Below are 26,601 nucleotides of genomic sequence, written 5' to 3'. Positions count from 1 at the left end.
TCCTTTAAGCTGCGAAAACAACATTTTTAGCTACTTGTCATACCTACTTTTCTGTCCTGTGACATTTGAAGAGTTTTCCCACGTGGAAAACCTTCGATTTGATCGACTTCCTGGTTCAAACGACAACGAACGTGTTTTTCGTTGCGCTTTGGCTAATTACAAATTGACTTGCAGAGGTAGTATCGTTCACTTCCTTCGAGGAAAATCGAGTTTGGAGTGTCGCTCGACGAAAGGAACAGTGCTAGATGAAAAATGCAAGGTCGAGTTCCAACGGTTCAATTATTTCTTGGATTTATTCGTTTATACCTACGTATAGCTGAATATCGGCTTACAAAACTTCGAGCGAGAAGAAAAAAGGTGCACTCGGACAACTTTCATGGGCTGATATTCTTTGTTATCTAGCATAAATGCCACGTATCGAATGGATAATGACAAAAACAAATGGGGAGCCAAGGAGGAAGTGTTGAAGTTTATTGCTGATTATCGTTATATGATAATTTTCAAGTACGGTTTATTTATTTTACAAGTGAGGTAGGTTGTTATTTCAACTGGCGAAAATCATCTCGTAAATCGATTAGGATTAAGTTTGGAATTATCTGCTATTGTTGTCGGCAGACGTGTTTACGACGATAAATTTGTTTTATTGTGAAATGGATAGAATATACGAGGAACGTTATTACTCTCGTCATATTTCGATGAGTAAATACGAGACAGCTATGAGCTTGTTCCTTTCTTAGGTCATAGTCTTTGGGAACTCTGCGTAAATTATTAATATAACTATACTGCATTCACATTTATTTTAGAAGTCAGTTGGCCCTGAGATAATTTTCTCAAGTTTCTGCAACTAGAACGGAGTAAGGTAGGCACTCATGAAATGTCTTTAATGACATAACGCCGTTGCCACGATTAATATCAATTCTTATTGCGAAAATGCCGAAAGTGATTAGAAAAAGAGACAGGGTTTCAGGAAGTGCTATTTAGAATTCAGGTCCGCCCATTCAAATAGTTATACCCTGATATTCTAAAATCCACAATACGTCAGACGGTAGCGAACATATTCAATGTAAGAGAATTTATATAATGTTTCATCTGAATCTAAACGACTTATATTTCAGCTAAATATTTTCACAATCAGAAAGATTGTAAATGAAGAGGATGACAAAAAATTTCCTTCTATTCGGAGACCCAAAAAAGTGGTGGCATTTGAGAATTTTATGTTTGAGTGAATTATTGCGAAAAGTTTACTACAGGATCTTCGATGAGTGCCATCGTAGAATTGATTTTTCTATTTTTCATTTGACTTGTCCTATACATTGTAAAAGTCTTAAGGTACCAATAAATACCTAATTATTCATTATTTTATCAATGCATTATGATGAACAGCCACAAATACGCGCCAGTTGTCCTGTTAATTGTTTATTCATGTGAAATTTTTGTTCAAAGGTGAAGTTCATTTTTGACTTGAAACTTCCTTTAATTCATTTTACTTATATTGATGAAAGATGATTTTTGTTGAAGAATTTGACATTCTTGTAATTATCTGTTAATTCCATCGGGAGATACCCATTCCCAACCACTGCATCATATGCATTTCATCTTCGGGTTAATATTTTTGAAATCTACAACTGATGTAACGTAATCAAACTTTAGCCAAAGAAGATAACGAACATTAACTCTCCTCAAGCTAGTGCATATTATGATATTATACTGATCTCTTGTATTTTCCATGCAAATAACTGGATTTGGTATGCCTTCAATCAGTTTGTATAAACTTCAATTATGTTCGTCACATATTTTCCGAAAAGATTCGACATTGTGATAAAATGCGTAATAACAGAAACTTTTACGTAGAACGGGCAACATAGCGTTGATTTAAACCCAAAAATGTTTTGACAAGCGTCATAACCCCACATTTTCGTACTATACAGAGTGAAATGTGTCAAATTTCCATGGCCAACCGACTGCTCAAATAAAAGTGAATGGAGTATAGATGTGAAAATTTCAATTTGTAGAATTAGTGACATCTGTCGATAGATGACACTGCTTCTGCGCCAACAAAATACTTTTAAGGAAGTATATATATATATATTCTTTTGAAGTTGAACCCCTAAAGTCTTGAAATTAAATGTCAAAACTTCTCGAACATCTTGGAATTTATGTAGACGGAGGGTGTGTTTAACGCCTAACATCTAGATTCATAATCGAATTGAACGTTACCTTGAGCTTAAAGCTTTCTTTACTGTCATTTTTAGTAGGGTTAAAGGAAGCTTGAAAATTAAAGCGGCTTTAAGTTTATTTTTGGCGAATTTGAGATTGTGCTTCGGGAAACCTACTACAAAAAAAAATACTATTCTAAGAATGTTATTCTGAAAGTTTCCGAAATAAAATCTCCCCCAATCCTTACGGTACCATCATCGAATCGAGATACTATATATACGACGTGACATTGAATATAAAAACGGCTCTTATAAATTCCAAAATCCGATTTCCTGGTTATTGAAAATGCCCAATCTGCGACACATCGAATTCGATCAAAAATCGATCTAATACAATGACTGGAAGGCGTCTCGATACCGAAGGACGAGGAGAACCTTTGTTAGACCCGCATAGCCGTCGCAAATTTATGCTAGGCCAATCTACTCATCTATTTTTAGTTCCCGTCTTCGGACTTCTACGACCGAAATAGCTCTTCCGACTTGAACGAAATACCGACAACATGAAAACGTCTGTAAACAACATGTCGGTATCTTTATTTCGATAGACTGATATTCGATTCAAACTGGTTCGGCGAAAATGTCCAGATATAGACAGAAATGTTGATGTCCTGCGAGAAAAACATCTCACCAAGACCTTGACTCTAAAAAACGATTTTTTTTTGTGATACCATACCCACGAATTTCAGCGGAAGTCTTCACGACTGGTTTTGTCGCCCTGTATCTTTGAAATGACGTAGCTTTCAGAAATCGTCAAAAAACAAAACGTTCTCAGAATAGTCCGAGGAATAACCATTGAAATGTTTGCTGCATGTTCACCGAACACCCTGTATATCGTTATGGGGATACTCCATTCATTTTTATTGTAGCACTCGGTTGGCCATGGAAATTTGACACATTTCACTCTGTATAGTAAGAAAATGTGGGGTTATGACGCTTTTCAAAACATTTTTGGGTTTTAAATCAACGCTATGTTGTCTGTTCTACGTAAAAGTTTCTGTTATTACGTATTTTATCACAATGTCGAATCTCTTCGGAAAATATGTAACGAACATAATTGAAGTTTATACAAACTGATTGAAGGCATACCAAATCCAGTTATTTGCATGGAAAATAGAAGAGATCAGTATTATATCATAATATGAACTAGCTTGAGGAAAGTTAATGTTCGTTATCTTCTTTGGCTAAAGTTTGAATACGTTACATCAGTAGTAGATTTCAAAAATATCAACCCGAAGATGAAATGCATATGATGCAGTGGTTGGGAATGGGTATCGCCCGAAGGAATTAACAGAGAATTACAAGAATGTTAAATTCTTCAACAAAAATCATCTTGCATCAATATAAGTAAAAGGAATTGGTGGAAGTTTCAAGACAAGATGAACTTCACCTTTGAACAAAAATTTCAAATGAATAAACTATTAACAGGACAACTGGCCCGTATTTGTGGCTGTTCATCTTAATACATTGATATAATAATAATAATTAGATATTTATTGGTACCTTAAGACATTTACAATGTATAGGACAAGTCACATGAAAAATATAAAAATCAATTTTCGGGAACTTATTCTACGATGACATTCATCGGAAATCCTGTAGTAAACATTTCGCATTAATTCACTTAAACATAAAGTTCTCAAATGTCACCACTTTTTTGGGTCTCCCAATAGAAGGAAATTGTTTGTCATCCTCTTCAACCACAATCTTTCTGATTGTGGAAATATTCAGCTGAAATATAACTCGTTTAGATTCAGATGAAACATTATATAAATTCTCTTACATTGAATATGTTCGCTACCGTCTGACGTATTGTGGATTTTAGAATATCCGGGTATAACTATTTGAATTAGCGGATCTGAATTCTAAATAGCACTTCCTGAAACCCTGTCTCTTTTTTCCAATCACTTTCGGCATTTTCGTAACAAAAATTGATATTAGTTGTGGCAACGGTGTTATGACATTAACGACATTTCATGAGTGCCAACCTAACTTCGTTCTAGTTACAAAAAATTGAGAAAATTATTTCATGGCCAACCGACTGCTGTAATAAATGTGAATGGAGTATAGGAATAAATTTTTGGCGATTTCTATCAAAAATTGGGAATAAAAATATTGCTGCACATTGCTTTTCTAACCATATGTTCAGAAGGACTCTTCATCCATTAGATATCTGAGGCCCTTCGAAGCTCTCTAGATTTAAAGACTGAATGCATCACCTCAAATGGCGCCTAGTGAACATTTTCCTCACGAATACTGAATTTTTTTCAGCAAAAATCCACATTCCGACCAGACGTTTGTCCTGAAATTGCCCGCCCCATCGCTGGACCTTGGGACCCCACCGAGGCTATGCTATCCCCTAGTTATAGTACTCTTGAGGAACGACGTAGTTGACAACGTGCATCCCGACGAAACCGTAAGTTATGCCATCATAATTATGACGTCTTCTGATTACCGAAACACGAGTGATATTTCATGAACGCTCTAGAAAAGTCAATCTGGACGCGGAGCAAAAAACTCTCTTTCAGCGAATGTCCATAGCTTGCCCATTTAGACTGTTTTTACGTCGCATCTGCCTTGTCCTTCTCGAACTTCGCATCGGCAGTTTTTCGTCGAGTTGCAAGAATGCAGTTCGGAATATTGAACACTTTTTTTGGACATTGTTTGTTTAAATTTCGGACGAATTCTCGGAACCGGTAACGTCATTGTTTGACGGGTGACAATGACATTGACAAATAATATTAACTGCCCCGGTCCGTCTTATCGATAAACAGACGGAAGAGTGCATCTTTGCTCTTTCCAAGAACTTGTTTTCGCGTTCCGGTTCCTAAAAAATACATTATTGAATATACAAATTTGGGAAATCTTATGAGTGATTTGAGGGGAAAAGAATTTTGTTTTTTTATCTATTCTATGTGATCATACCTCTCAACCGTTACTTCAAATCTCATGGGTACATAATTCAAATGGTGAAATATAATTATTATTGTTTCAGGTAGCTTTGATCAACGTAGTCCATATAAAGGACCAAGTTTGCACTTTACCGACCAGTATTTTAGCCCAGTATTTGAAGCAGGCAAACGGACAGTTGTCATGCCTTAAAGTAAGTATACTAGGATATACAATAATTTCAGCTTTCGTTGCTTTTCGGCTCTAATACCCTTAAAAATGTAAGATACCGCATCAATTTTTTCGGTGGCGTCGAAATTAGCCTAGAAGAACCTTTACGATACGTTGGACTCTCCACCACTGGACTATCCGATGAATTCGAAGCCACTCAGCCACCCTAAGTTTCCAAAATGGGCTATCCCATCCCTGGGGTACCTGACACTGAAGTTTTTCCAAGCATAATCCCCGTTTGGTGACCGAAGTACTGAAATACACTGCGCAAAAAAATTAACGCACATTCTGAAAATCTCAATTTTGATGAAAGTTAACTCTACATTGACTTTATAACTTATTTTTTATGTTCTCTCGGGAAGGTGTTGAATGAAACAAGACACATTAAATGAAAGAAAAATTCAGGATTTCGCCGAATCTTATGTGAAAGAAGAGAAATGAACAATTTTCAAAATACTAAAATGCTGATAAGTGATTTAATACTTGGTATTTCCACCCCTTGCGTTAATTACAGTTCGGCAACGACGGTTCATACTCAAAATGAGTGATCTTAAAATGTTCTGATCTAATCCTTCCTAGATCTCTCCGAGTTGGATTCCTAAGTCATTAAGAGTAGCTGGATGATTGTCTGAACTTCTCAGCTTTCTATTGAGATTGTTCCAAACCTGCTCAATCGGATTGAGTTCTGGACTTCCTGCTGGCCATTCCATTCGAGAGACTTGAACCTCTTCAAGGTACTCCTGAACGATGCGCGCACGATGGGGTCTGGCATTATCGTCCATAAAAATGAAATTTTCACCAATGTATGCGGCAAATGGCACTATATGCTCTTCTAGAATGTTCCTTATATACTTATCAGCATTCATAGCTCCATTATCAACGACCACTAGGTCTGTGCGAGCAGTCAAAGATATTCCACCCCATACCATAATCGATCCTCCCCCGAAACCAGTAGTATTCAGGAAATTGCACTGAGCATATCTTTCATGTGGACGTCTGTATACAAGGGAACGTCGATCATAATGATAGAGGCAGAATCTAGACTCATCTGTGAAGAGAACTCTTTCCCAATCGGCCTCTTCCCAATGGATATGCTCTCTCGCAAAATCCAAACGCGCCCTTCGATGGGCTGGGGTAAGAGCTGGGCCTCTTGCCGCGACACGAGGCCTTAAATCATATTCTCTGAGGCGATTTATTATTGTCTCAGTGCTAATTTGCACCTCATGAGTTTGCTCAAGCTGAATTTGAAAGAGGCGAGCGGTTGTAAACCGTTGTCTCAACGAAGAAACTCTAAAGTAACGTTCTTGAATGGCAGTTGTTACCCGTGGTCTACCCTGTCCTGGTCTTCGGACATTCATACCTGTCTCCCTGAATCGCTGCAACATTCTGGACACACTTGTATGGGAAACTCCAAACCTTTCTGCAATTCTTGTGTATGTCCACCCTTCTTCTCGCAAAACTACCGCTTGGGCACATTCCTCTTGGGTCAAATTGCGTGTTTCGCGTTGCATAGCCATCGAGTGTAGAAAATCAAACGAAAGAAAAACTATTGATCACTAGAATTGATCGAGAACAACTGATTTTAGAATGTAGCCAATACATTCAAAATCTGATAATATCATCTTTTTTTATTCCTGCTGGGAAAAAACATCTATATTGAAGAAAACCGATGAAAGTGGATAACATATGCATGCATAATTCTGATAAAAATAATTATCATTGAGAACACCTTCAGTTGCAGAATAAATTTGAGATTTCCATAACGTGCGTTAATTTTTTTGCGCAGTGTATTAAAATGGATGAGTTACCGCAATTTCATTGGCGATAAATAACTAATATTATTTAAACAGAGTTGCATCCAGCCCAAAATACCCAATTTTTTTTTGACCAGCCAATCCGATCATGTTATTAACGTGATATTTGTCATTTGCAGCAATTGTATTTGGCGACAGGGAACCCGGGAGGTTTCGAAGAGAGCCAGATACCCCTGGCCGTGGCGGAACCGGTAGAGGGAGGTCCTGGACCCCTGGGGAGGACGTTGGTGTGTCCGACATCCGAAGATTCTGCGCTCTGGAACAGCTCGGGCGATCAACTGTGCGTCGTGTGTCAATATTTTCCTTTGTCTAGGGCTTTGCTACCTTGCAGGTGAGAAGAGCTAATTTATGTCAAAGGCTTAACGTTCAAATGTATAGGTGTACAAGTCAGGGACTCGGAACAGGGTGATTTTAAAGATGATTCATCTTTTAACAGAAGGTAGAAGTGGTCGAAATAAAACGCGACCCCAAACGATGACGGTTCGGTCATCTGTTTCGTTTTCCAGCTGCCAAGGTCGGCTTCCAGTCCCGTACTTGGAATTTAATGAAATAGCTTTGGACTTGAGGGGATGATAACTTCGCCATCTTGAATATTTTGTATAGGCGATTCTTGGTGAAATGAATTATTTCTGTTGAAAGAAGACTTTTCAATTCAATAGGGAATACTCCTTCTGACGAAAATGATGTATTTTTCATGAAATATCTTCGAAAAGTCACATTTTGAAAGAACCATTTCACCTTAAACCAACTTAAAAATGGTGAATAAGAATGGGTATTTAAAATTTAAAGCGTTTTGTTTCTATTGCACAAGTTGGCAACATCGACTGAAATAAGCGTTGATACTAAAGAAGAACAAATACACTATCTTGATGAGATAGACAAAGATGGCTGTCTATGAAGTTTACGACGAACGTGGAAGGTTGTAAAATTTTATGGGATATTTATAGCCGGTTGCTGCTGAGACTCGTCAGTGAGTACGCGCCTTATAAGGGCTGTAAATCAATAGCTGTTATTTTATAAACAAGCCATTGTTCTTTTTATTTTCTAGTAGGCGCTGTTGCCAAATCGTAAACTTGAAACGAAGCGATTTGAATTTTAAAACCTCATATTTGAAGAACGATTTCGAATAGTTTCCGCGGTGAATTTGAAAAATTCATGAATGAAACTCATAATTATTCAGTTTGAACTTGCATATGCTGTGATAACCCAAATTGAGGAGAATTCCCCATTGCATTTTTCATCATGGTTCTCTCTTGCAGGCATACATGCATCTGCGCTAGCTGCTTCGAGAAGCTCGACCGCTGTCCGATGTGTCGAGGTCCGATAAAGAGTTATTTCTGTATCAGGGGCGAAGAGTACATGCCGATCCAGTCCAAAAACACCAGTGGCTCCGCGCACGGCAGTTTCTATAACTGGTTAGACAGTTGGAATGACAGATTGACGGATTTTCTCGGTTTTCAGAGATAATATGTAACTAACTGATGTAAAATAACTTATTTATTGACCTTTTCTCGCTATAATCGAACGAAAATAATGAATGCGTGAGAAATCTCACGAAGAAATGTCGTTTCTGATCTTGTCGCCGCGGGTTCTCGCGTTGAACGACTGACTTGACGTTACGATCACGAAAAACTCACCACGATTGACACTTTCAGTTCATGTCTAAATTCGATGATAACCTAAAAACTCGATGACGCTTATCTATAATGTTTGAAATATAATTTTTGTCATGTTTTTGAAAAAAAAGATTCCATTTTGGTCCTTATGTTTTAATATACGATATCGAAAGAAATGATTTTCCAGTGTTTTGAAGGATTACGGGTAGAGTGGCGCCATCTTGCATCGAACTTCCAATTGACAGCTGTCAGAGTATTGGAACTTTTGGTTTTTAACCTTAATGATCCAGAAGGGTGGACCCTTATTCGATTCGACGAACAAAGTCAATATCGTTTTCATTTTTTTTTTTGACTGAAACGGTAGAGATTTGTGCTGTGAGTAAATTCTGAACGACTTGAAAATATTTATGCAGTGCAGGAAGAAATATGAGTTTTTCTTGACTTTATTCCTTATTTGAAGGAGTTTTTTTCTTCAGTACCTTCATCTGATATTTTCTGTACATATTATTAATACGAAGGCATCAAGAACTGATCTCATCGTAATTTATCATTTCATTTTTCGCTTGATCAGAGACCTGAGAGATTTATATGTGCATTCATCAATATCACATCTTCGTTGAATGGATCTGAAGGATTTTCTGATGAAGGAATTTCTTTCGTATGAACAAAATTTTTAATTGATGAACGATGCTTTCTTGTTGTAGGTTTCTTCAATGAAATATTTCATCTTATTCGTGCAATCTGATTTTTGGTTCAAGTATTTCAGTCAACCGAGGTAGAATAACAAATTTTAACATTCCTTAATATCTAGATGTCTGCCTTGTTTGAATTTTTACAATTTCGAATTGAAAAATTTGAGACAACCGCTACTAAAGAGCGAAATGAAAAATCTTATCGGAAAATCCAATGATAATTTTCATGCATCACCTCATCGTTCCCCATCACACCAAGATTCTCACCACTTGTATTATATTCTCAAACATCACTCAAGATATTCAAACTGAGGGATATTATTTGAAGTGAATGAAGAGAAGATATCCCTTTGACGTAGAGCATATATGTTGCAATAATAGAAAGAAGTAGTTTGAATATTGTGCAAAGTTATATTTTACAATATATATTTGTATGTAGTAGAAGATAAATGAAGTAAGCCTGTGATAATATTATACTGAATAATAAAAAATTTATAGACATAGGATCGTTGTTTTTTTTTTTGTGGAAAACCATTTGAGGTGAATTTACGTACGATTCACATGGTTAAGAAGAACAACAAAGTACTAATTCGTAATAAATATATTAATTTTTTGAAAGCTTTCCTCTACAATATTCAACAAGCTCTTATAAAAATACCTATTACTTATCTTTGAACTGCACCTACAAGTACCGTTATAGTGTTAAGAAAACCAATCGGTAGTCAATCCACTGAATAGAGAAGATGCATTCGATTTTACTGACGACCCAATATCCGTTGACTTCTTTGGTGTCTTCGTGATGGGCTTTCCTGGTTGAACCTAGTGGTCAAGGAAAAAAAGTCCACAATTAATGTATACAGTCATAACCTCTGTTTCCTTGAGCTTTATAAATCACTTGTGATTAATGAGGACTGATTGTCTATTAAAATTTCATTAATCACTTGTGATTTACGAGTCATATTAACAAGATGAGCAAGGTGAGTCACACTTTTCCTTTACCGCTTTTTCCAATTCATTTTTATTTAAAAATTATCTATGCCACCCCGGAACCTTCCAAGCCTTAAATATACCATTTTAAAAATGGAAATATGCTAGTTCATTAAAAAACCAAGCATCAATCAATCAATCGCTTTTTCTATTCCATTTGGTGAAGAAAGTATAATGCAATAAACGAGGTAGCGCATTTTCGCCGGTGATAAGTATTTTTTTCTCTTGATTTCTATTTCACTTTCGATAATGATAATGATTCAGCTTGCAACCACCCATATTAGCTCAAAAAAGAGTTACCAGATTCAAACATAAAAAAATATGACTAAATAATAGTTTCTCTGAACTTTCAAATGTTACCAAGTTAACAAACACAGAACTCCATAATGACAATTAAATTCCCCTAAAAAACATACTGAATCTATGACTCCGTACATCTTTAATGTAATTTAAGTCTGTGAATCTTTTAAACAGAGTTGCATTCAGCCAAAGTACCCAATTAGTGTGAAAAAAAAACACATATTTGAAGCTCACATCTAGGATTAATCAACTGAACAACTTTTTCTACTCTAAAGAGATAATTCAGGTATTATAGTTTGAATAATTTTTTAAAAATTGATGATCTTATAATAACTTGTAGATTTAATCGAAAATATGAAGATCACAAGCATGGCACTCGCGTGTTATTTTGTTAGGCAAGAATAAAACTGAAATGAACTCAAAACAATAATAATAATTTTTTTAAAAGATGCAAAAACTTCTGGTAAAACATATCAATAACACACTAATATTCACCCATCTCCATATTAAATAGAACCAAAACAGATCTACAAAAAATGTTTCATGAATTTGTGATTGAAATCCAATGGAGTTGTCAAAATCAAAATATGAAAATATATGGAGAAATTTAAATTTCTGAAAATCAAACATAGTCAAAAGAAAGGAAAAAAATTTACTTATATCAAAAATCGATTTGAGTGTCCTCTCGAAAGAAAAACAAATCTAGGAAAATGCCAAAATATTACCTTTTCCTCCTTCTCAGGAAAAGTTACTAAATGTTTCTGAGATGGAGCTGTGATTGGAAGCAAAGGGAACCAGGCAGTGGTCGAAGAGTAACTGACAGCTAAAACGGATGGCTCCTTCTCTTGCTCTTTACCTCTGTCAGAAATTTCCAAATTTGACAATTGCATAGAAGATGGCAACAAACATCCGAATATAACCTACAATTAAACCGATAAAACTTACAGAACGCCAAAATCAGTGAGCAATAAAATGAAAAAGTGCATTAAACAGGCCATTATCCCTCACCTGAGACTGCAGGGCAGCTTTTTTGACATTCGTTTGTAAGTATGCATAGAAAACATCTAGATCAAACGGATCGATCTTGGATCTCAATTTATCACAGATATCTAGGGAAAATCCCACAAGTCGTTCATTTTCTCTCCTGACACAGAACAGAGTCAAGTATTTAACATCAAATAAAAACTGCAAAGCTTGATTTTGATTCAATTCGAAGTTCAAGAGTTCTTTATATCGATTTAAAATCGCTTCCACATTTTCTTCTATGAATTGAACGTGAACTGTTTTCGGGAGCGTATGTGGTAAAACACAACAAACGTTATGATTGAGCTTGACTAGAAGGTCTTCAAGTGCCGTGCTGGGTTTCAAAGGCACCTTGATTTGTGATTTGAATACTTTGTCGTCAGTTTGTTCTTGAATTTCAATCGAATCCCACTTCTGAAATTCGAAAAGAATATAAGTATGTATTTGTATTTTAACTGAGCGTAAAAACTCACCAAAAACATCCCTAGTGTCGATTGTGGAAGAAGATTTGTGAAATTCTTCAAACAAATGTCTTTCGTTTTACCAACCGAATAATCTATCCATTTATTCCATAATTGCATGTTGCATTTATTGAAGTTATCACAAATTTTGTACCATTCCCCTAGCTCGTTGTTCAAAGAACAGCATTTTTTGAAACATGGACATAATTTTGTTATGGCCTGTAATATCCTAATACAAAAAAGTGAATGTTTGACAGTTTCTTCACTGATCTCTCGGTTCAAACGATCTGATAAAATCTGCGATAATCTGAAAAAATGTACAAGCATTTCGATATAAATCGCAATTGGGGAATTTTAAGAATACTCACTTCATATTTTCAGAAACGCATTCTTCTATCAAACTTCTTTGAAGAATATCAACATCTACAAACTTTTGATCTCTGGCAAAAGAAGGAATATTCAATCCTTCCCTATCAATATCCATGCCATATAAATATTGAGAGAGATCATTCAGTAGTTCAAAGAACTTTCCATCTAGCTTATCGCAAAGAGTTACTATGGGCTTGGAAAATCCCATAGCTTTCACTGAAATTCCTGAAGAAATGATCACAAATAAATATGAACAGAACTCGGCATATACAGGGTCGTCCACTAGGACTGCCCATTAGAAATTCACAGATGAAAATCTGTTTGAAATTGTGTACAGACATATGAACCTTCTATGTTCATGAAATCATAAAAATGTTTTGAAAAGGATGGTTCATTTTAAATGGGCACTCATGGTGGGACATTCTGTATTGCATATTTACCTGTATGCTGATTAATCATCTTATTGATATCCTTTGAATCTTCAGACCAAACGTAAGACCTCAAATCTAATTCCTTCAATTTATATTTCTTTGAATCGGTTAGGACTTCGTTGATATCCTCGAAGAATTCACTTAAATTTTTCCTAACTTTATCTGCTATCAGTTGCTGAGCCCTTTCTGTTATCAAACTTTGAAAAAAATATTGCCATGCGCTAAAATTCTTTGGTAACTCAACTGTTTCACAAATTTTCTCCCAATCCTTCGGTGTTTCTAAAAATAATTTCGCTGTCAGGTTGGAGCTTACCCAACATAACCTAACCGCGCATTACCTATCTTCAAGGCTTCTTCTCGTACCAGATGTAGCCCCTTAATATTTTTTATGACTTCGAGAGATTTACGAAGACCTTGCTGTACCGTTTCTTTTGTATTTTCCAGCCATTTCTCCAAAAATTTTCCTTCAGGAAATATATTTACATCTTCACGTTGGCCTTTGCATTTTGGTCTGTGTGAAAATACCGAATGAAAATTTTCAGAGGTGAAATTGTTGAGGCAGAATAACTCTTCTGTTAAGCAGTTTCTTAAATTGAATTTATGCTAAAAAACTCCAGCGCTCACCTAAATTCCTTGATTATCTGAGGTATATAAAGTAGTAATAATGATTCTGGCATTTTCAGTTTACTGAAAGTAGGTTTCGAATTATCACTCAAAATTTCTTCCAACTGTTTAAAAATTAAAGCATTCTTTGAGTCACCTGAAATATTTGCCAATCAGAATTGAATCTGGCATATATAAAAGTGATCACTTACACATAAAGCATTCATATAGTAGATGAATAGTTGTAATTAAGCATTTAAGTATAGCACTTATTTGTACACGAACACTAGAGTGACCAATGTTCATAACGGTTTCAAGAGCTGTTTTCCTATGTTCCATAAATACACAAACAAGTTCATTGGTACTTTGATTATTTAAGAGCATCAAGCTGTTCAAGTTGCTGCATGTTTGCTGTCAAATAAATTCAGAACTAGTGAATTTCATCAACATTGTCATACTAAGAAAGCTAGGTAAAAATATAATAGCAGAAATATCTTTCAAGTCTGCCCTTTGTATGGGAGATTTCATAATGTATTGATAATTTCTCAATGATTTGTGTATGTAATACCACTTACTTCTGCTGTAAGTTCGACTGATTCCAGTTTCTTTATGACCCTGCTTAAAATTATACCTCTGAGCAAACTCAAGTTTGACTTTATGTGTGTGAGAAGAGGCACTTTCTGAATTAGGGGAGAGTTGATCAAACTCAAACCTGAAAGTATTTCAGTTTTTGAATACCGAGTAATAATGTCTTTGAAATGCATTTCTACCTGTGTGAATATTCTGCCCTAATAAATAAAGCTGTGCAGCATTGAAATGATCTTCCTTATCCAAGTACATCCAAATTTCATCATTTACATACATCGCTAGTCTAATTTGGATAACTAACATTCTCTCGTTATTTTTCTCACTGAAAACAATACGAATATGAATACATTTCGTGCTATCATATGTGGAAATTATATCCTACTCGTTTTGTGAAACTGCTGCCTTTTTCTGATTACAGTCTGCATTTTCCAAGAGCCTATCACAAGAGGAAGTTATGTTTTCTATACTTTCTACAATTTTCGAAGATATCGTCTTCATGCTTTTGATGGAATCTGAAGCCGTTAAGATGTCCTTGTACCGGTCCCTGAAAAGGTACGTTCAATATTCCGATTCATAATTTCGATAAAGATGAAGAGCTCGTACCCGACCATTGATCGGAGTTCCGTCCGTTTTCTCTCGATTTCGGCATCGAGTAACTTTTCAATTTCCACAATCTCATCGATCTTGTGTTCGACAAAGAGTTTTTTCACGTCCAAATCAGTCAGGTTCTGCTTGAATTTATTCATGCTATTCGTAAATTTGCGAATTGGGATTTTTGTTTCTACTGCATCGTCAACAAAGTGACATAACCTCAATTACTGACAGGTAGGCGCACAGAACACGAATATACATAGTGTTTTTTCTCTTTTTTTCGCGGATCCTCTAATCATTCTTGACTTCAAGAGCTCGATAAATACAGCGCCATCTAGTGAAATCGGATGACAGAATGAATTTCTTACAAAAAATTTCCTATGCCGTATGAAATCATAAATCGATTTGGATTGTACTTCGTAAGATGTATCAAAAGTATAAATACAAGGAAAAGTAATACTAATTGGCATCTAAATCAATTACAGAACTTTACGACAACACTTCCTATCGTAGTGACACCTACTAGCTACACTCGAAAGAATAGGAGTAATTTCCTGCTTCACCAATTATTTAATAAAAAATTTTTGAGAGGAGTATACTGTAGGACTTTTTCGCCATCCGTAAGAGGATAAAGACTATCAGAATGTTGGGTGTTGCCAGAACACTTGTACTATCAGTTTCGAATTCTACAATAGCTTCCATTATCTTCGAAAAGATGACAGCACTTTACAAACGTCTTTTTTCAATTTCAGTAGGTTTCGAATTGTAGCCTATGGCGACACTTTTCGATAAATTTTTTTACGTGAAAATTCATTGAAAAAATCATTTCACCTCGGAAAGTGAATAGCATGAATGAACATTTGTTCTACAATAAAAAAAAATTTCTATTTTTTGTTCCGTTTGGCGAATGAAAATATTTCCGAGATGACGAATTCTTCGAATTGAATTTTAATGAAAACCTCATATAAAATAGAGGTATCTGACAAGATAACCTTTTCGTTTTTTGAACTGACCACTGAAACGGTGTAGACCTCTGTAAATATATTTTATGTTTATTGGGGTGAAAATTGTGTAAGGATAAAAGAATGTAGATGGATCCATAATTTATTAAAATAAATTTCAAATAAATACATATTTTATGGAATGCAATAACATCATTGTACATAAACCTTATAATTTTCGTCTATTCGAATATGGCATAAGTTTAAAGTTCAACTAACAAAATAACATATACGTAATAAAACCACCTTATATAAATAATTCGAATTACTTCCTCAATATCTAGATTGCTTCGAAATTGCTAATAGCTTAGACGATCCAATCCCCATTCCTCAACAAAGAGGATTTTTTACATTTACAGATTGCATCGAAAGCCTCAAGTACTTTATAAGACACAGCGTGAATGTGAATAATTAAATTATAAAACGTGCAACAATAATCAACAAAAACTAAGTGATTTACATATTAAAAACTACATTGACGTTCACAGCAAACTACAACTTGCTTGCAGAAATTTTGATTTATGTTCCATTTCATTAAAGCGAAAACACTACACTCTTTAACAATTCCAGTGCACTTACTATTAAATATAAACAATTATATTGCTTTCCTGTACATTTTTTAGATATTAAATCTAAAAGATTTTGAAAATGGGGACTTTTACACATTCGTTGATCCAAGATCTTTTTTTTCGAATTACCCATTCGCGTTTGAACTTTGGTTTTCTAGACCGTATTACGTTAGTTTATTTACAAAATTCGGTTAGATATTCCTATTGGTATAATACCATATATACGATAAAATAATAATATTTCTACAAGTATTAACTAGTCTATACTCATTCCATTTATATCAATTTACAAGTTTTCTTAGCTCAATTAAAATAAAAATAATTTTATGGTGACTAGAAATGATTTTAACAGACAAGAATTAAATAAAATTCATATTCACAGATAGATACTATCGAAACAATGTTACAAATTGAAAACAATAAATAAAATCTCGATTTATTTACACTTTACCTTTAAAAACCGAAAGTGTGTTAAATTTACCCAGTTCTACGTCCTACAAATAGTTTCCATTAAATATTCATATCTATTCCGGATAATTTGTGCGATAAAATGTAACACAACTCACATAGATGGTGTTGTACAAAGTCCAAAAAAGGAAACTACTCCTTCACTCCATTCCTAACTCCTAGAAGCTTAGCAGCGTCATCTGCCGACGCCGTCAGCACTTTATCGATGAAAGACGGACGGATTCCGAGTAGGTTACTGATGAGATCTCCCCCTTCGTTTCCACCGTCGGAATCTTCAGCTCTCTTGTTGCTTCCATTCTCGTATTTCGGGGAAACCCCGTTTCCGTCATCGTCGCTGTTGATCGCGCCGTCGTTATCGAAGTTCACGTTATGCTTTTTCCTGTGGCGCAGCATACTGTGCTTCAGTGTGAATCTCCGTCGGCAGATGTCGCACATGAACGGTCGTTCGCCGGTGTGGGTCCTCATGTGTCTCCTCAGATCTTCCGCCGACCAGAATCGACGCATGCAAAATGCGCAGATGACTTTTCTGTTGGAATAGTCGGGAAATTTTCCCCTGATCTCGCCGTCTTCTTCGTCGTTGTGGGCGCTTTCTTCTGGGGTCGTGGCGCTGCTGTCTAGAGCGTTCTTGGACATCAGCAGGTCGTATTCGGAGGCGTGCTTGTCCTTAATGTGGTCCAACGCTTCTTGGCGTTCCCCGAAGGAAAATTCGCACAAATGGCATTTGAACGGTTGGTCGGCGTTCACGGAACTCGGTAAGGGTTCTTGGTTTTGCATTTTCGTGTGGGGATTTTGGCTGTTCCACTCGTTTACGTTGTCGGAAACGTTGACTTTTTCGTCCTCTGAACTACCGGCCTCGTACCCCTGAGCCCTGATGTCGTCACCTTGGGCGTTGGTCGCGTGTTTCGAACTGATGTGCTTCTTCAGGTTGGTGTACGTGGAGAAGGTACTACTGGGACAGTTGGAACACTTGAAAGGCCTTTCCGGGACGTTCCTCATCAGGTAGTTGGCGTTGTTGTTGACCACGTCGTTGGTTATGGTGGTGGCGGCGTTTCCGTGCTTCCTCAATAGATGTCTGTCGCAATTCGACTTGGTGGTGAAGAGCAGGGGGCAGTGGCTGCACTTGAATGGCTTCTGGCCGGTGTGGGTCAGGATGTGACGGCGTAGGGAAGATGTCCAAGGAAATTTACGACTGCAATAAGGGCAGCTTACTCTGTTTGGCGCCAGGGAATAGGCGGACTTTTTCTTCACAGGCGCTGTATTTTCCGATTCAGATCTGGAAGAGAAAATTTTCATGTTTAAACTGAAATGTTGCGAATATGATGAAGGCAAGTGGAAGTGAGATATTTTTACAATTTTGCCTCAACAAACCAAGAAAGTATCAATTTACTTCTATGCCCATCAAAAGTATGTACTGTCAAGTCAATTTGGTCGATAAAACAGTTCACTAACTGACAAAATATGGTGAGCATAGAAGGTGTTGTAATTTCTAAGCTTCTTGACATACATGAAGATCTTCCAGCATTATTGGCTATATATATTTTGGAAGAGCAACTCTTCTAGTTATAAATCTCGAAATTCCATCATAAAATGAATACTCACTTATTCTCATCAGTCCCAGAAATGTTCCCTTCGCTGGTACTCCCACTCGCCACCAACCCTTCTTCGTCTTCCTCGCTACCAGCGCCATTCTCTTCAACGTCCCTCTTGAAATACTCGTTGAACTGTTGCTGGGACGCGTTGTCCAACAGCCTAGACACGGGTACCAAGTCTTGACTCTCCTCCGTTTTACCAGTCTTGGTCGTGTGCTCATCATCTTTCTCCATCTCCTCATGGTCTTCCTTCTGGAACGCTTCGTGTGGTACGTGAAGATCGGACGGTTTATCCTCGCTGTTCTCGTCGATGACCAAAGCGTCTTCTTCGTCTTCTTCCCTCTTGATGGCGTTGGTGTAACTGTTAACCCCCCGCAAATGCTGAGCTAAGATGGCGAATTTAAGCCTGTCGCTCAGCATCTCTTTGTTGTCCTCGTAACCCTGATTCTTCTGGAGGTCGTAGCTGGGGATGCTCAGATCGCAGAAACCTGGTTTCATTGGTAAAACTTGAGATTTTCTACCGGGGTTTCCGATGTTGCCGCGTTGACGTTGCGACCAGAATTGGGGGTGTTGCTGTTTGATGTGGCGTTCCATGTTTGAACGTAGGGTGAACCTTGCCGAACAGTGCTCGCAGGTGAAAGGTCTCTCGGTCCTATACCTCCTCTGCTTCTGTTTGGGCATCAAGATCCCGTTCTTTATCACCATTTTCACCGAGTTTGGGGACTGTAAGATATCTGGTTTACCCTGCGGTAACGGACTGGTCATCTTGGACATACTTTCGTTCATATTTTGCTCGATGGTTAGACTCAGCGGTCTGCTCAGATCCTCCGTGGTTTTCGGGGACGCATATGAACTCTCCACCTCTTGCCTTGCGTCATTCCCGAAGTTATTCATGGCCATCGGTATCAAACCGGCGTTTCTGATCTGCTGCAAGGCCTGCAAACGGTTATCGGCGATCACGGTACCACCGCACAACTGATTCCTCAGTCTATCCTTCATATCCGACGTTGCAGCAGTTGGCACTTGATTCTGGAGTTGCTGGAGGAATATAGGATTGAAAGGGAAGCTCGGCCAACTAGGCAAACCGGCGAAACCGTTTCTCAGCAACGCCCATTGCGCGTAGAAGGCTGCCGGGTCTATCTTGGGTGGACTCTTCAGGAGATTCGCTTGGAGCATTTCAGCCATCGGTGGGGCAACTTGAGAAGGCGGTGGTGAAGATTTAACCGATAAATCTTGAGGGGTATCTTCGACTGGTTTAGCATCTTCCACTGTTGGTTTCTTCTTGCTCAAATCCAGCACAACATCGATGGATTCCTCGTCGTCATCGTAATCTTCTTCGTCCGAGTTGTTATCGTAAGGGTTCATCTTCAAAGCGCTCAGATCTTTCACCTGGATTTTACCAGGGGTAGGAGGAGTCGGAACGTTGTTCAGTTTAGGTTGAAAGCCGTAAGGTGGCAAGTATGGAGGAACTGGAATGGTGCCGTTTCTGTACTCCTTCAGCGTCTTCAGATTCTCGTTACGTATGACATCGTTGATGTTCGGGAACAACTGTAAGGGTTCTTTACCCATCAGACTCTCCTTCAACGATTGCAAGTTGGAAAGTAAAGGGTTGCGTTCGGGGGTAGCGATGTGTTTCAGTTCGGGTCTGCTCTCGAATTTCGGAGTCGAGCAGTGTATCTTATCCGGAACGCTATCGAAAACCTCGCTGGAAGAATTGTGTATCTTTCTGGAATCGTCCCTGTTCGACAGTTTGGTCATTTCGTCGTTCGTCGGGTCCTCCGAAGGGTGGTAAATGATGGCCTTCTTCACCTCCTCCCTCGTGGTTTTGGCATGTCGGTTTCTGAGGTGACGCTCGCAGTTCGCCTTGGTGGTGAAGGCGTAATTGCACAGGGAGCATTCGTACGGTCTGTCACCGTTGTGAGTTCGCATGTGACGGATCAAAGCAGCTTTGTCTACGGAGGAATGTGGGCACATGTTACACCGGTACGATCCGTTGTTGTTACCATTCAGATGGGCTCTGTTATGACCCTTTAAAGCTCGTAAGTTCGGGAAAATGGCAGTGCATAACCTGCAAGGGAACTCCCCTTTCAACTTCATCTTTCGAAACTCAACGGCGAAGGCATCTTGAGTTTCCTCCTCTTCGTTCTTCGAGGATTCTTGCTGCTGTATGTCCGGGTGCGACTTTTGCAGGCTGTTGGTCATTTCGTTCGTCTTGTGTTGGAGCTGTTGCAACAGACTGCCACTAGTCGTCATGGATATTATGGTCTGTATATCAGCCAGATCTTTGTTGTTATCCGGCATCAGTTTATACTCGGTCTTTACGCAGTTTTCGTTCTTGTTAGTGATATGTTTTTCAGGCGATACATCTTGGAGATTCAAGCGGGAGAAGAAGTCGTTTCTTCTGACTTCCACTTCCGTCAATTTTTGCGAGGACAGGTCCAGACCGGTCACGCTTTCCTTGCAGTCTTTCTCGTGGTATTCCAGCGAACTGGAGCAAGGGAAGAAACGGTTGCATTTCTTACACTGGAACTTGAGGCTACCCGACCCCTTGTGGAGGTTCTTCTCGCACTCGTAACGAGCTATGTGGGGAAACTTCTCGCTGGAGAAGTCCACGAAAGTTAGATCTTTGAAACCGACGACGGAATGTTTGGGGTTCACGTTGTCGTGAGTGGCCGCCCGATGGACCTCCAGCTGTTTCTGGTTGGAGAACACGTTGTTGCACTGGTGACACTTGGCGGGGTAATCGGGGTGGTTGTCTTCCATGTGGGTCTCCAGCACGGACACAGAGTCGAAGTCGTTTCTTTCGCAAACCGGGCATCTGTAGGTCCTGGGAACGTCACCGGAGAAGGTTCTCTTGGTGCAGATTAGCTCATCGTCGTCTTGTTCCAGCTTCCGTTTCCTGACCAGTTTGGATTTCACCCTGTTGTTGTTGTACTCGGTGTTGCTGGCGCTGCTGTCGGTGCTGCCGTCCGACTCGTAGCTCTTGTTCTTCACCGAGTGGGCGCGCATGTGTCTGTGCATGTTGCCGTTGGTGGTGAAGGTGTCGCCGCAGTATTTGCAATGGAAGGGTCTCTCGCCGCTGTGCACCAGGACGTGCCTGTCCAGGCTGGAGCTGGAGCTGAGGACCTTGAAGCAGATCCTGCAGGTGTAGCCCTTGTCGTCTTGCCACGTTTCGTTGTCGCTGTTGTGGGATTTGATGTGCAACGTGAACTCGTGTTGGGAGGTTAGAACTGTCGCGCATATGGGACAGGAGAATTTGTCGTTGGAGCCGCAGTCGCTTCCATTCTCGGAGGGGCAGTTTTCCGACTGGGTGGTGCGGCTGTGGTTCTCCGTGGTTTCGTAGATTGAGTTGTTGGTCGTCGAGAAGACGCCCGAGTCGTGGTTGCTTTGGTCTGTCTTTTCTTTGGTTGAGTAGTTCATTGGACTATGCGATACTTCCATGTCTGAAAAAGAAGGAAATTGTTAGTGATGATGAATTTCGTTAGGTTAATATATATGAGTATATACTGCATTCAAATTTATTTTAGCAGTCGGTTGGCCATGAAATAATTTTCTCAAGTTTTCGTAACTAGAACGAAATTAGGTTGGCACTCATGAAATGTCGTTAATGTCATAACGCCGTTGCCACAACTAATATCAATTTTTAATAACGAAAATGCGGAAAGTGATTGAAAAAGAGACAGAGTTTCAGGAAGTGCTATTTAGAATTATGGTCCGCTCATTCAAATAGTTATACCCTGATATTCTAAAATCCACAATAAGTCAGACGGTAGCGAACATATTCAATGTAAGAGAATTTATATAATGTTTCATCTGAATCTAAACGACTTATATTTCAGCTGGATATTTCCACAATCAGAAAGATTGTGAATGAAGAGGATGACAAAGAATTTCCTTCTATTGGGAGACCGAAAAAAGTGGTGGCATTTGAGAATTTTATGTTTGAGTGAATTAATGCAGAAGTTTACTACAGGATTTTCGATGAATATCATCGGAGAATAAGTTCCCTAAAATGGATTTTTCTATTTTTCATTTGACTTGTCCTATACAATGTAAATGTCTTAAGGTACTAATAAATACCTAACTATTATTATTACATCAATTTATTAAGATGAATAGCCACAAATACGCGCAAGTTGCCCTGTTACTTGTTTATTTATGTGAAATTTTTGTTCAACGGTGAAGTTGCATCTTAACTTGAAACTTCCTTCAATTCCTTTTACTTATATTGATGCAAGATGATTGTTGAAGAATTTAACATTCTTGTAATTATCTGTTAATTACTTCGGGAGATACTCATTCCCAACCACTGCATCATATGCATTTCATCTTCGGGTTAATATTTTTGAAATCTACAAATGATGTAAGCCAAAGAAGATAACGAACATTAACTCTCCTCAAGCTAGTGCATATTATGATTTTATACTGATCTCTTGTATTTTCCATGCAAATAACTGGATTTGGTATGCCTTCAATCAGTTTGTATAAACTTAAATTATATTCGTCACATATTTTCCGAAGAGAATCGACATTGTGATAAAATACGTAACATAGATTAATCTATGATACGTAATAACAGAAAGTTTTACGTAGAACGGGCAACATAGCGTTGATTTAAAACCCAAAAATGTTTTGACAAGCGTCATAACCCCACATTTTTCTACTATACAGAGTGAAATGTGTCAAATTTCCATGGCCAACCGACTGCTAAAATAAAATTGAATGAAGTATAGTAAGGCTGTAAGACCTCAAAGGTTAGTCACTCTGAAATGTTCCAGTTGAGTTATTTGTTTCTTTTTCTCCATAATTGAAGCTCTAGAAAAGACAACTCTGAACATTTATAATTGGGGAGCTTAAGATGCTATATCAGGATTTACACGAGCGTCATAGAGACCTAGTGGATTTTGAGAAGACTAGATGGTAGAAAGGAAAAAATTTCTATGCATTTTCAGCAGCGAGGAAAGCGTCTATGGGTTTTCAAAGATGTATAAAAAAGGGTGGAAAATATTCGTTGTCTACTGAGGGGATCTCGAGAACTATAAGAGCTAGAAGAAAACGGTTGATACGTTTCGTAGCTCTTTTTCGGAGAAACAAAGAGTGGAGGAAACCGTAGCCTTCTACGATCCTACGTTTTTGAGTTATCACTAAAAAACGATATTTTGACGATTTCGGAAAGTTCTCATAATTTTTTTCGTCTTTGAAGTTACAGATCTGAAACTTGAATCTTCTCCAGGCACTTTTTTACGGTGAATCCACCGAGGAGCTCAAAATATTTTTTCATTTCGAATCATTAGGCGTTTTTTAAATACAAACTTTTATTGAATTTGTTATTTTTGAATTGGAAAAAGATTTTTTTTGTCAATAGATTCTACGTATAAAGGTGCCTGAGAAGGTTCAAATTTCAGATCTGTAACTTCAAAGTCAAAAAAATTATGAGAACTTTTCGAAATCGTCAAAATCTCATTTTTTGCTAATAACTCAAAAACGAAGAATAGTAGGGGACTACGGTTTTCAACATTTTGTTTCTCTGCAAAAGAGATTTTCTTTCAGCTCTTATAGCTAGCGAGACAGCAGCTAGAAGAAAACTGCTGTCTATCATTTTTAGATTTCGAGTTATAAACTAAAAATTGAGATTTTGACGATTCCCAAAAGTTCTCATAACTTTTTTGTCTTTTAAGTTACAGATCTGACACTTGAACCTTCTTAGGCACTTTCATACGTAGAATCGGCTGACAAAAGATTTTTTCCCAATACAAAAAAATATTCAATAAAAGTTTGCATTTGAAAAAATGAAAGTTCACCTAATGATTCGAAATGAAAAAATATTTTGAGCTCATCAGTAGATTCAACGTATAAAAGTGCCTAAGAAGGCACAACTTTCAGACCTGTAAATTCAAAGACAAAAAAGTTATGAGAACTTTGCGAAATTGTCAAACTCAAAAACGAAGTATCGTAGGAGGCTGTGGTTTTCAACTTTCTTTGTTTCTACGAAAATGAGCTCGGAAATGTGTGATCCGTTATCTTCTAGCTCCTATAGTTCTCGAAATCCTCCCAGTAGACAACGAATTTTGCCCACCCTGTACATACTCGAACGTATCAGATAAGATACTGAATATGCACTACCTGTTGAAAATGGCTAAAAGGATTCGTTAATGGGGTCAAAAAGAAGCTACTTTTCAAGAAAGTGACAATATTCAGACATGACACACAGAAAATTGACTAAAATTTTCCGAGATATCGGATTTATGGAATATTATCAACACATTTTTTCCGATCGATGTTTTTTGTGGACCTTGCCCGCTCTATCTTCAAATAGCCTGTGATAAAACACGATTTAGGGAAATCCTTGTCGAGATTCATCCCGGTATTTATCTTATACGGAGATGGAAACTCAGGTGTGTCATCACCTCATACACGTTGCTCTTTGGCAAGAGGTTGTGTCAGTCCAGGAAGATGATAGCGCCGCTTTCAGAACGCTTTATTTTTCAATTAGTTTAGGCAAACAATACGACACGCTGAGATAATATGATATCTCGTCTAAAGACCAGCTCATGTGTGAATAAGGCAGGATCTAGTTTCGTTTGTTGAAGAATAACTGAAATGTTTGAGGTATGATTCAAGTCACTTCCTATATTGGCTTGTATAGGCTGATTTCGCTTTTCTCGATAACGTACTCTTATGGGAAGAGAAACATTAATTTTTGATGGCTTAAAAGAGAAACTTCTCGAATCTTCAACATGCCTCACCTTTTTGGTCCACAATCACCACATTTTAATGCAGTTAGTCTACTCTCCTATAGATACGGAGTGAGCCATTGATGATGAAAAGACGCTTTGTGGGTCGGCGGAACCGAATTATACAGGGTGGGTCTTTGACTCGTAAAAAATTTTCAACACTAGATTTTTGAGGTCGAAAGAAACACTTTTTACGTTTCCGAAAAATTACCTTCAGAACTAACTATGACACGTCAGATCTTTGGATTTTTTAAACAGAGTTGCATTTAGCCCAAGTGCCCAATTTTCCGAATCTCACAGATATTTTTTATTTCGAACATTAGATTACTCGAAAACGGCGCATTATACGAGAAAATATGAATAATACTTTTATTTTACAAAAGTTTTTGTAACTAGAACGAAGTTAGGTTGGCACTCATGAAATTTCGGTAATGTCTCATAACGCCGTTGCCACAACTAATATCAATTTTTATTACGAAAATGCCGATAGTGATTGAAAAAAGAGGCAGGGCTTCAGGAAGTGCTATTTAGAATTCAGGTCCGCTCACTCAAATAGTTATACCCTGATATTCTAAAATCCACAATACGTCAGACGGTAGCGAACATATTCAATGTAAGAGAATTTATATAATGTTTCATCTGAATCTAAACGACTTATATTTCAGCTGGATATTTCCACAATCAGAAAAATTGTGAATGAAGAGGATAACAAAGAATTTCCTTCTATTGGGAGACCCAAAAAAGTGGTGGCATTTGAGAATTTTATGTTTGAGTGACTTAATGCGAAAGGTTTACTACAGGATTTTCGATAAATGTCATCGGAGAATAAGTTCCCTAAAATGTATTTTTCTATTTTTCATTTGACTTGTCCTATACAATGTAAATGTCTTAAGGTACTAATAAATACCTAATTATTATTATTATTACATCAATGTATTAAGATGAATAGCCACAAATACGCGCAAGTTGTTCTGTTACTTGTTTATTCATGTGAAATTTTTGTTCAAAGGTGAAGTTCATCTTGATCTGAAACTTCCTTTAATTCCATTTACCTACTTATATTAATGCAAGATGATTTTAGTTGAAGAATTTAACATTCTTGTAATTATCTGTTAATTCCTTCGGGAGATACCCATTCCCAACCACTGCAAGATATGCATTTCATCTTCGGGTTAATATTTTTGAAATCTACAAATGATGTAAGCCAAAGAAGATAACGAACATCAACTCTCCTCAAGCTAGTGCATATTATGATATTATACTGATCTCTTGTATTTTCCATGCAAATAACTGGATTTGGTATGCCTTCAATCAGTTTGTATAAACTTCAATTGAGTATGTTCGTCACATATTTTCCGAAGAGATTCGACATTGTGATAAAATACGTAATAACAGAAACTTTTACGTAGAACGGGCAACATGGCGTTGATTT

The 26,601-nt window shown here is 37.6% G+C and overlaps 3 protein-coding genes across 6 annotated transcripts in view; 1 reads left to right on the top strand and 2 right to left on the bottom strand.

The window, feature by feature from the left end:
- The window catches only part of LOC123308166 (cell growth regulator with RING finger domain protein 1-like), a 43,497-nt gene extending 33,538 nt beyond the window's left edge, over positions 1 to 9,959 (top strand). For all 3 annotated transcript variants that reach the window (XM_044890727.1, XM_044890726.1, XM_044890725.1), the window contains 4 exons: positions 4,485 to 4,629; positions 5,209 to 5,316; positions 7,267 to 7,478; positions 8,407 to 9,959. In XM_044890727.1, coding sequence (XP_044746662.1) covers positions 4,485 to 4,629; positions 5,209 to 5,316; positions 7,267 to 7,478; positions 8,407 to 8,614 — 673 coding nt within the window. In that variant the 3' untranslated portion in view covers positions 8,615 to 9,959. The remainder of the gene's footprint in view (positions 1 to 4,484; positions 4,630 to 5,208; positions 5,317 to 7,266; positions 7,479 to 8,406) is intronic.
- An 82-nt stretch (positions 9,960 to 10,041) lies between these two features.
- On the bottom strand, positions 10,042 to 15,047 carry LOC123308164 (conserved oligomeric Golgi complex subunit 1). The gene is made up of 13 exons (XM_044890723.1): positions 14,821 to 15,047; positions 14,600 to 14,761; positions 14,400 to 14,539; positions 14,205 to 14,341; positions 13,842 to 14,040; positions 13,651 to 13,786; positions 13,365 to 13,537; positions 13,036 to 13,305; positions 12,595 to 12,820; positions 12,239 to 12,533; positions 11,751 to 12,179; positions 11,468 to 11,662; positions 10,042 to 10,274 (listed from the first exon to the last, which is right to left on the bottom strand). Exons 1-13 carry the CDS (start codon positions 14,961 to 14,963, stop codon positions 10,158 to 10,160), a joined length of 2,622 nt encoding a protein of 873 aa, XP_044746658.1. The 5' UTR covers positions 14,964 to 15,047; the 3' UTR covers positions 10,042 to 10,157.
- Positions 15,048 to 15,896: 849 nt separating this feature from the next.
- The window catches only part of LOC123306738, a 32,061-nt gene continuing 21,356 nt past the window's right edge, over positions 15,897 to 26,601 (bottom strand). For both annotated transcript variants that reach the window (XM_044888857.1, XM_044888859.1), the window contains exons 3-4: positions 18,446 to 21,878; positions 15,897 to 18,119 (exon numbers count right to left, since the gene is read on the bottom strand). In XM_044888857.1, coding sequence (XP_044744792.1) covers positions 16,979 to 18,119; positions 18,446 to 21,878 — 4,574 coding nt within the window. In that variant the 3' untranslated portion in view covers positions 15,897 to 16,978. The remainder of the gene's footprint in view (positions 18,120 to 18,445; positions 21,879 to 26,601) is intronic.

This window comes from Coccinella septempunctata, chromosome 2 (assembly GCF_907165205.1).
Source record: "Coccinella septempunctata chromosome 2, icCocSept1.1, whole genome shotgun sequence".
Lineage (NCBI taxonomy): Eukaryota > Metazoa > Arthropoda > Insecta > Coleoptera > Coccinellidae > Coccinella > Coccinella septempunctata.
Note: the sequence above shows the minus strand (reverse complement) of the source record. Positions and strands in the feature narration are given on the sequence as shown.

What these genes read in the sequence shown, in the direction of transcription:
- LOC123308164 (XM_044890723.1), bottom strand. Translation starts at nt 14,963, where the DNA reads ATGAATAAATTCAAGCAGAACCTGACTGATTTGGACGTGAAAAAACTC. An exon ending in CAGATAATCAAGGAATTTAG is followed by an intron (nt 13,538 to 13,650) that starts GTGAGCGCTGGA and finishes ATTTTCACACAG; the next exon opens with ACCAAAATGCAAAGGCCAAC. An exon ending in AGAAGAAGCCTTGAAGATAG is followed by an intron (nt 13,306 to 13,364) that starts GTAATGCGCGGT and finishes AATTATTTTTAG; the next exon opens with AAACACCGAAGGATTGGGAG.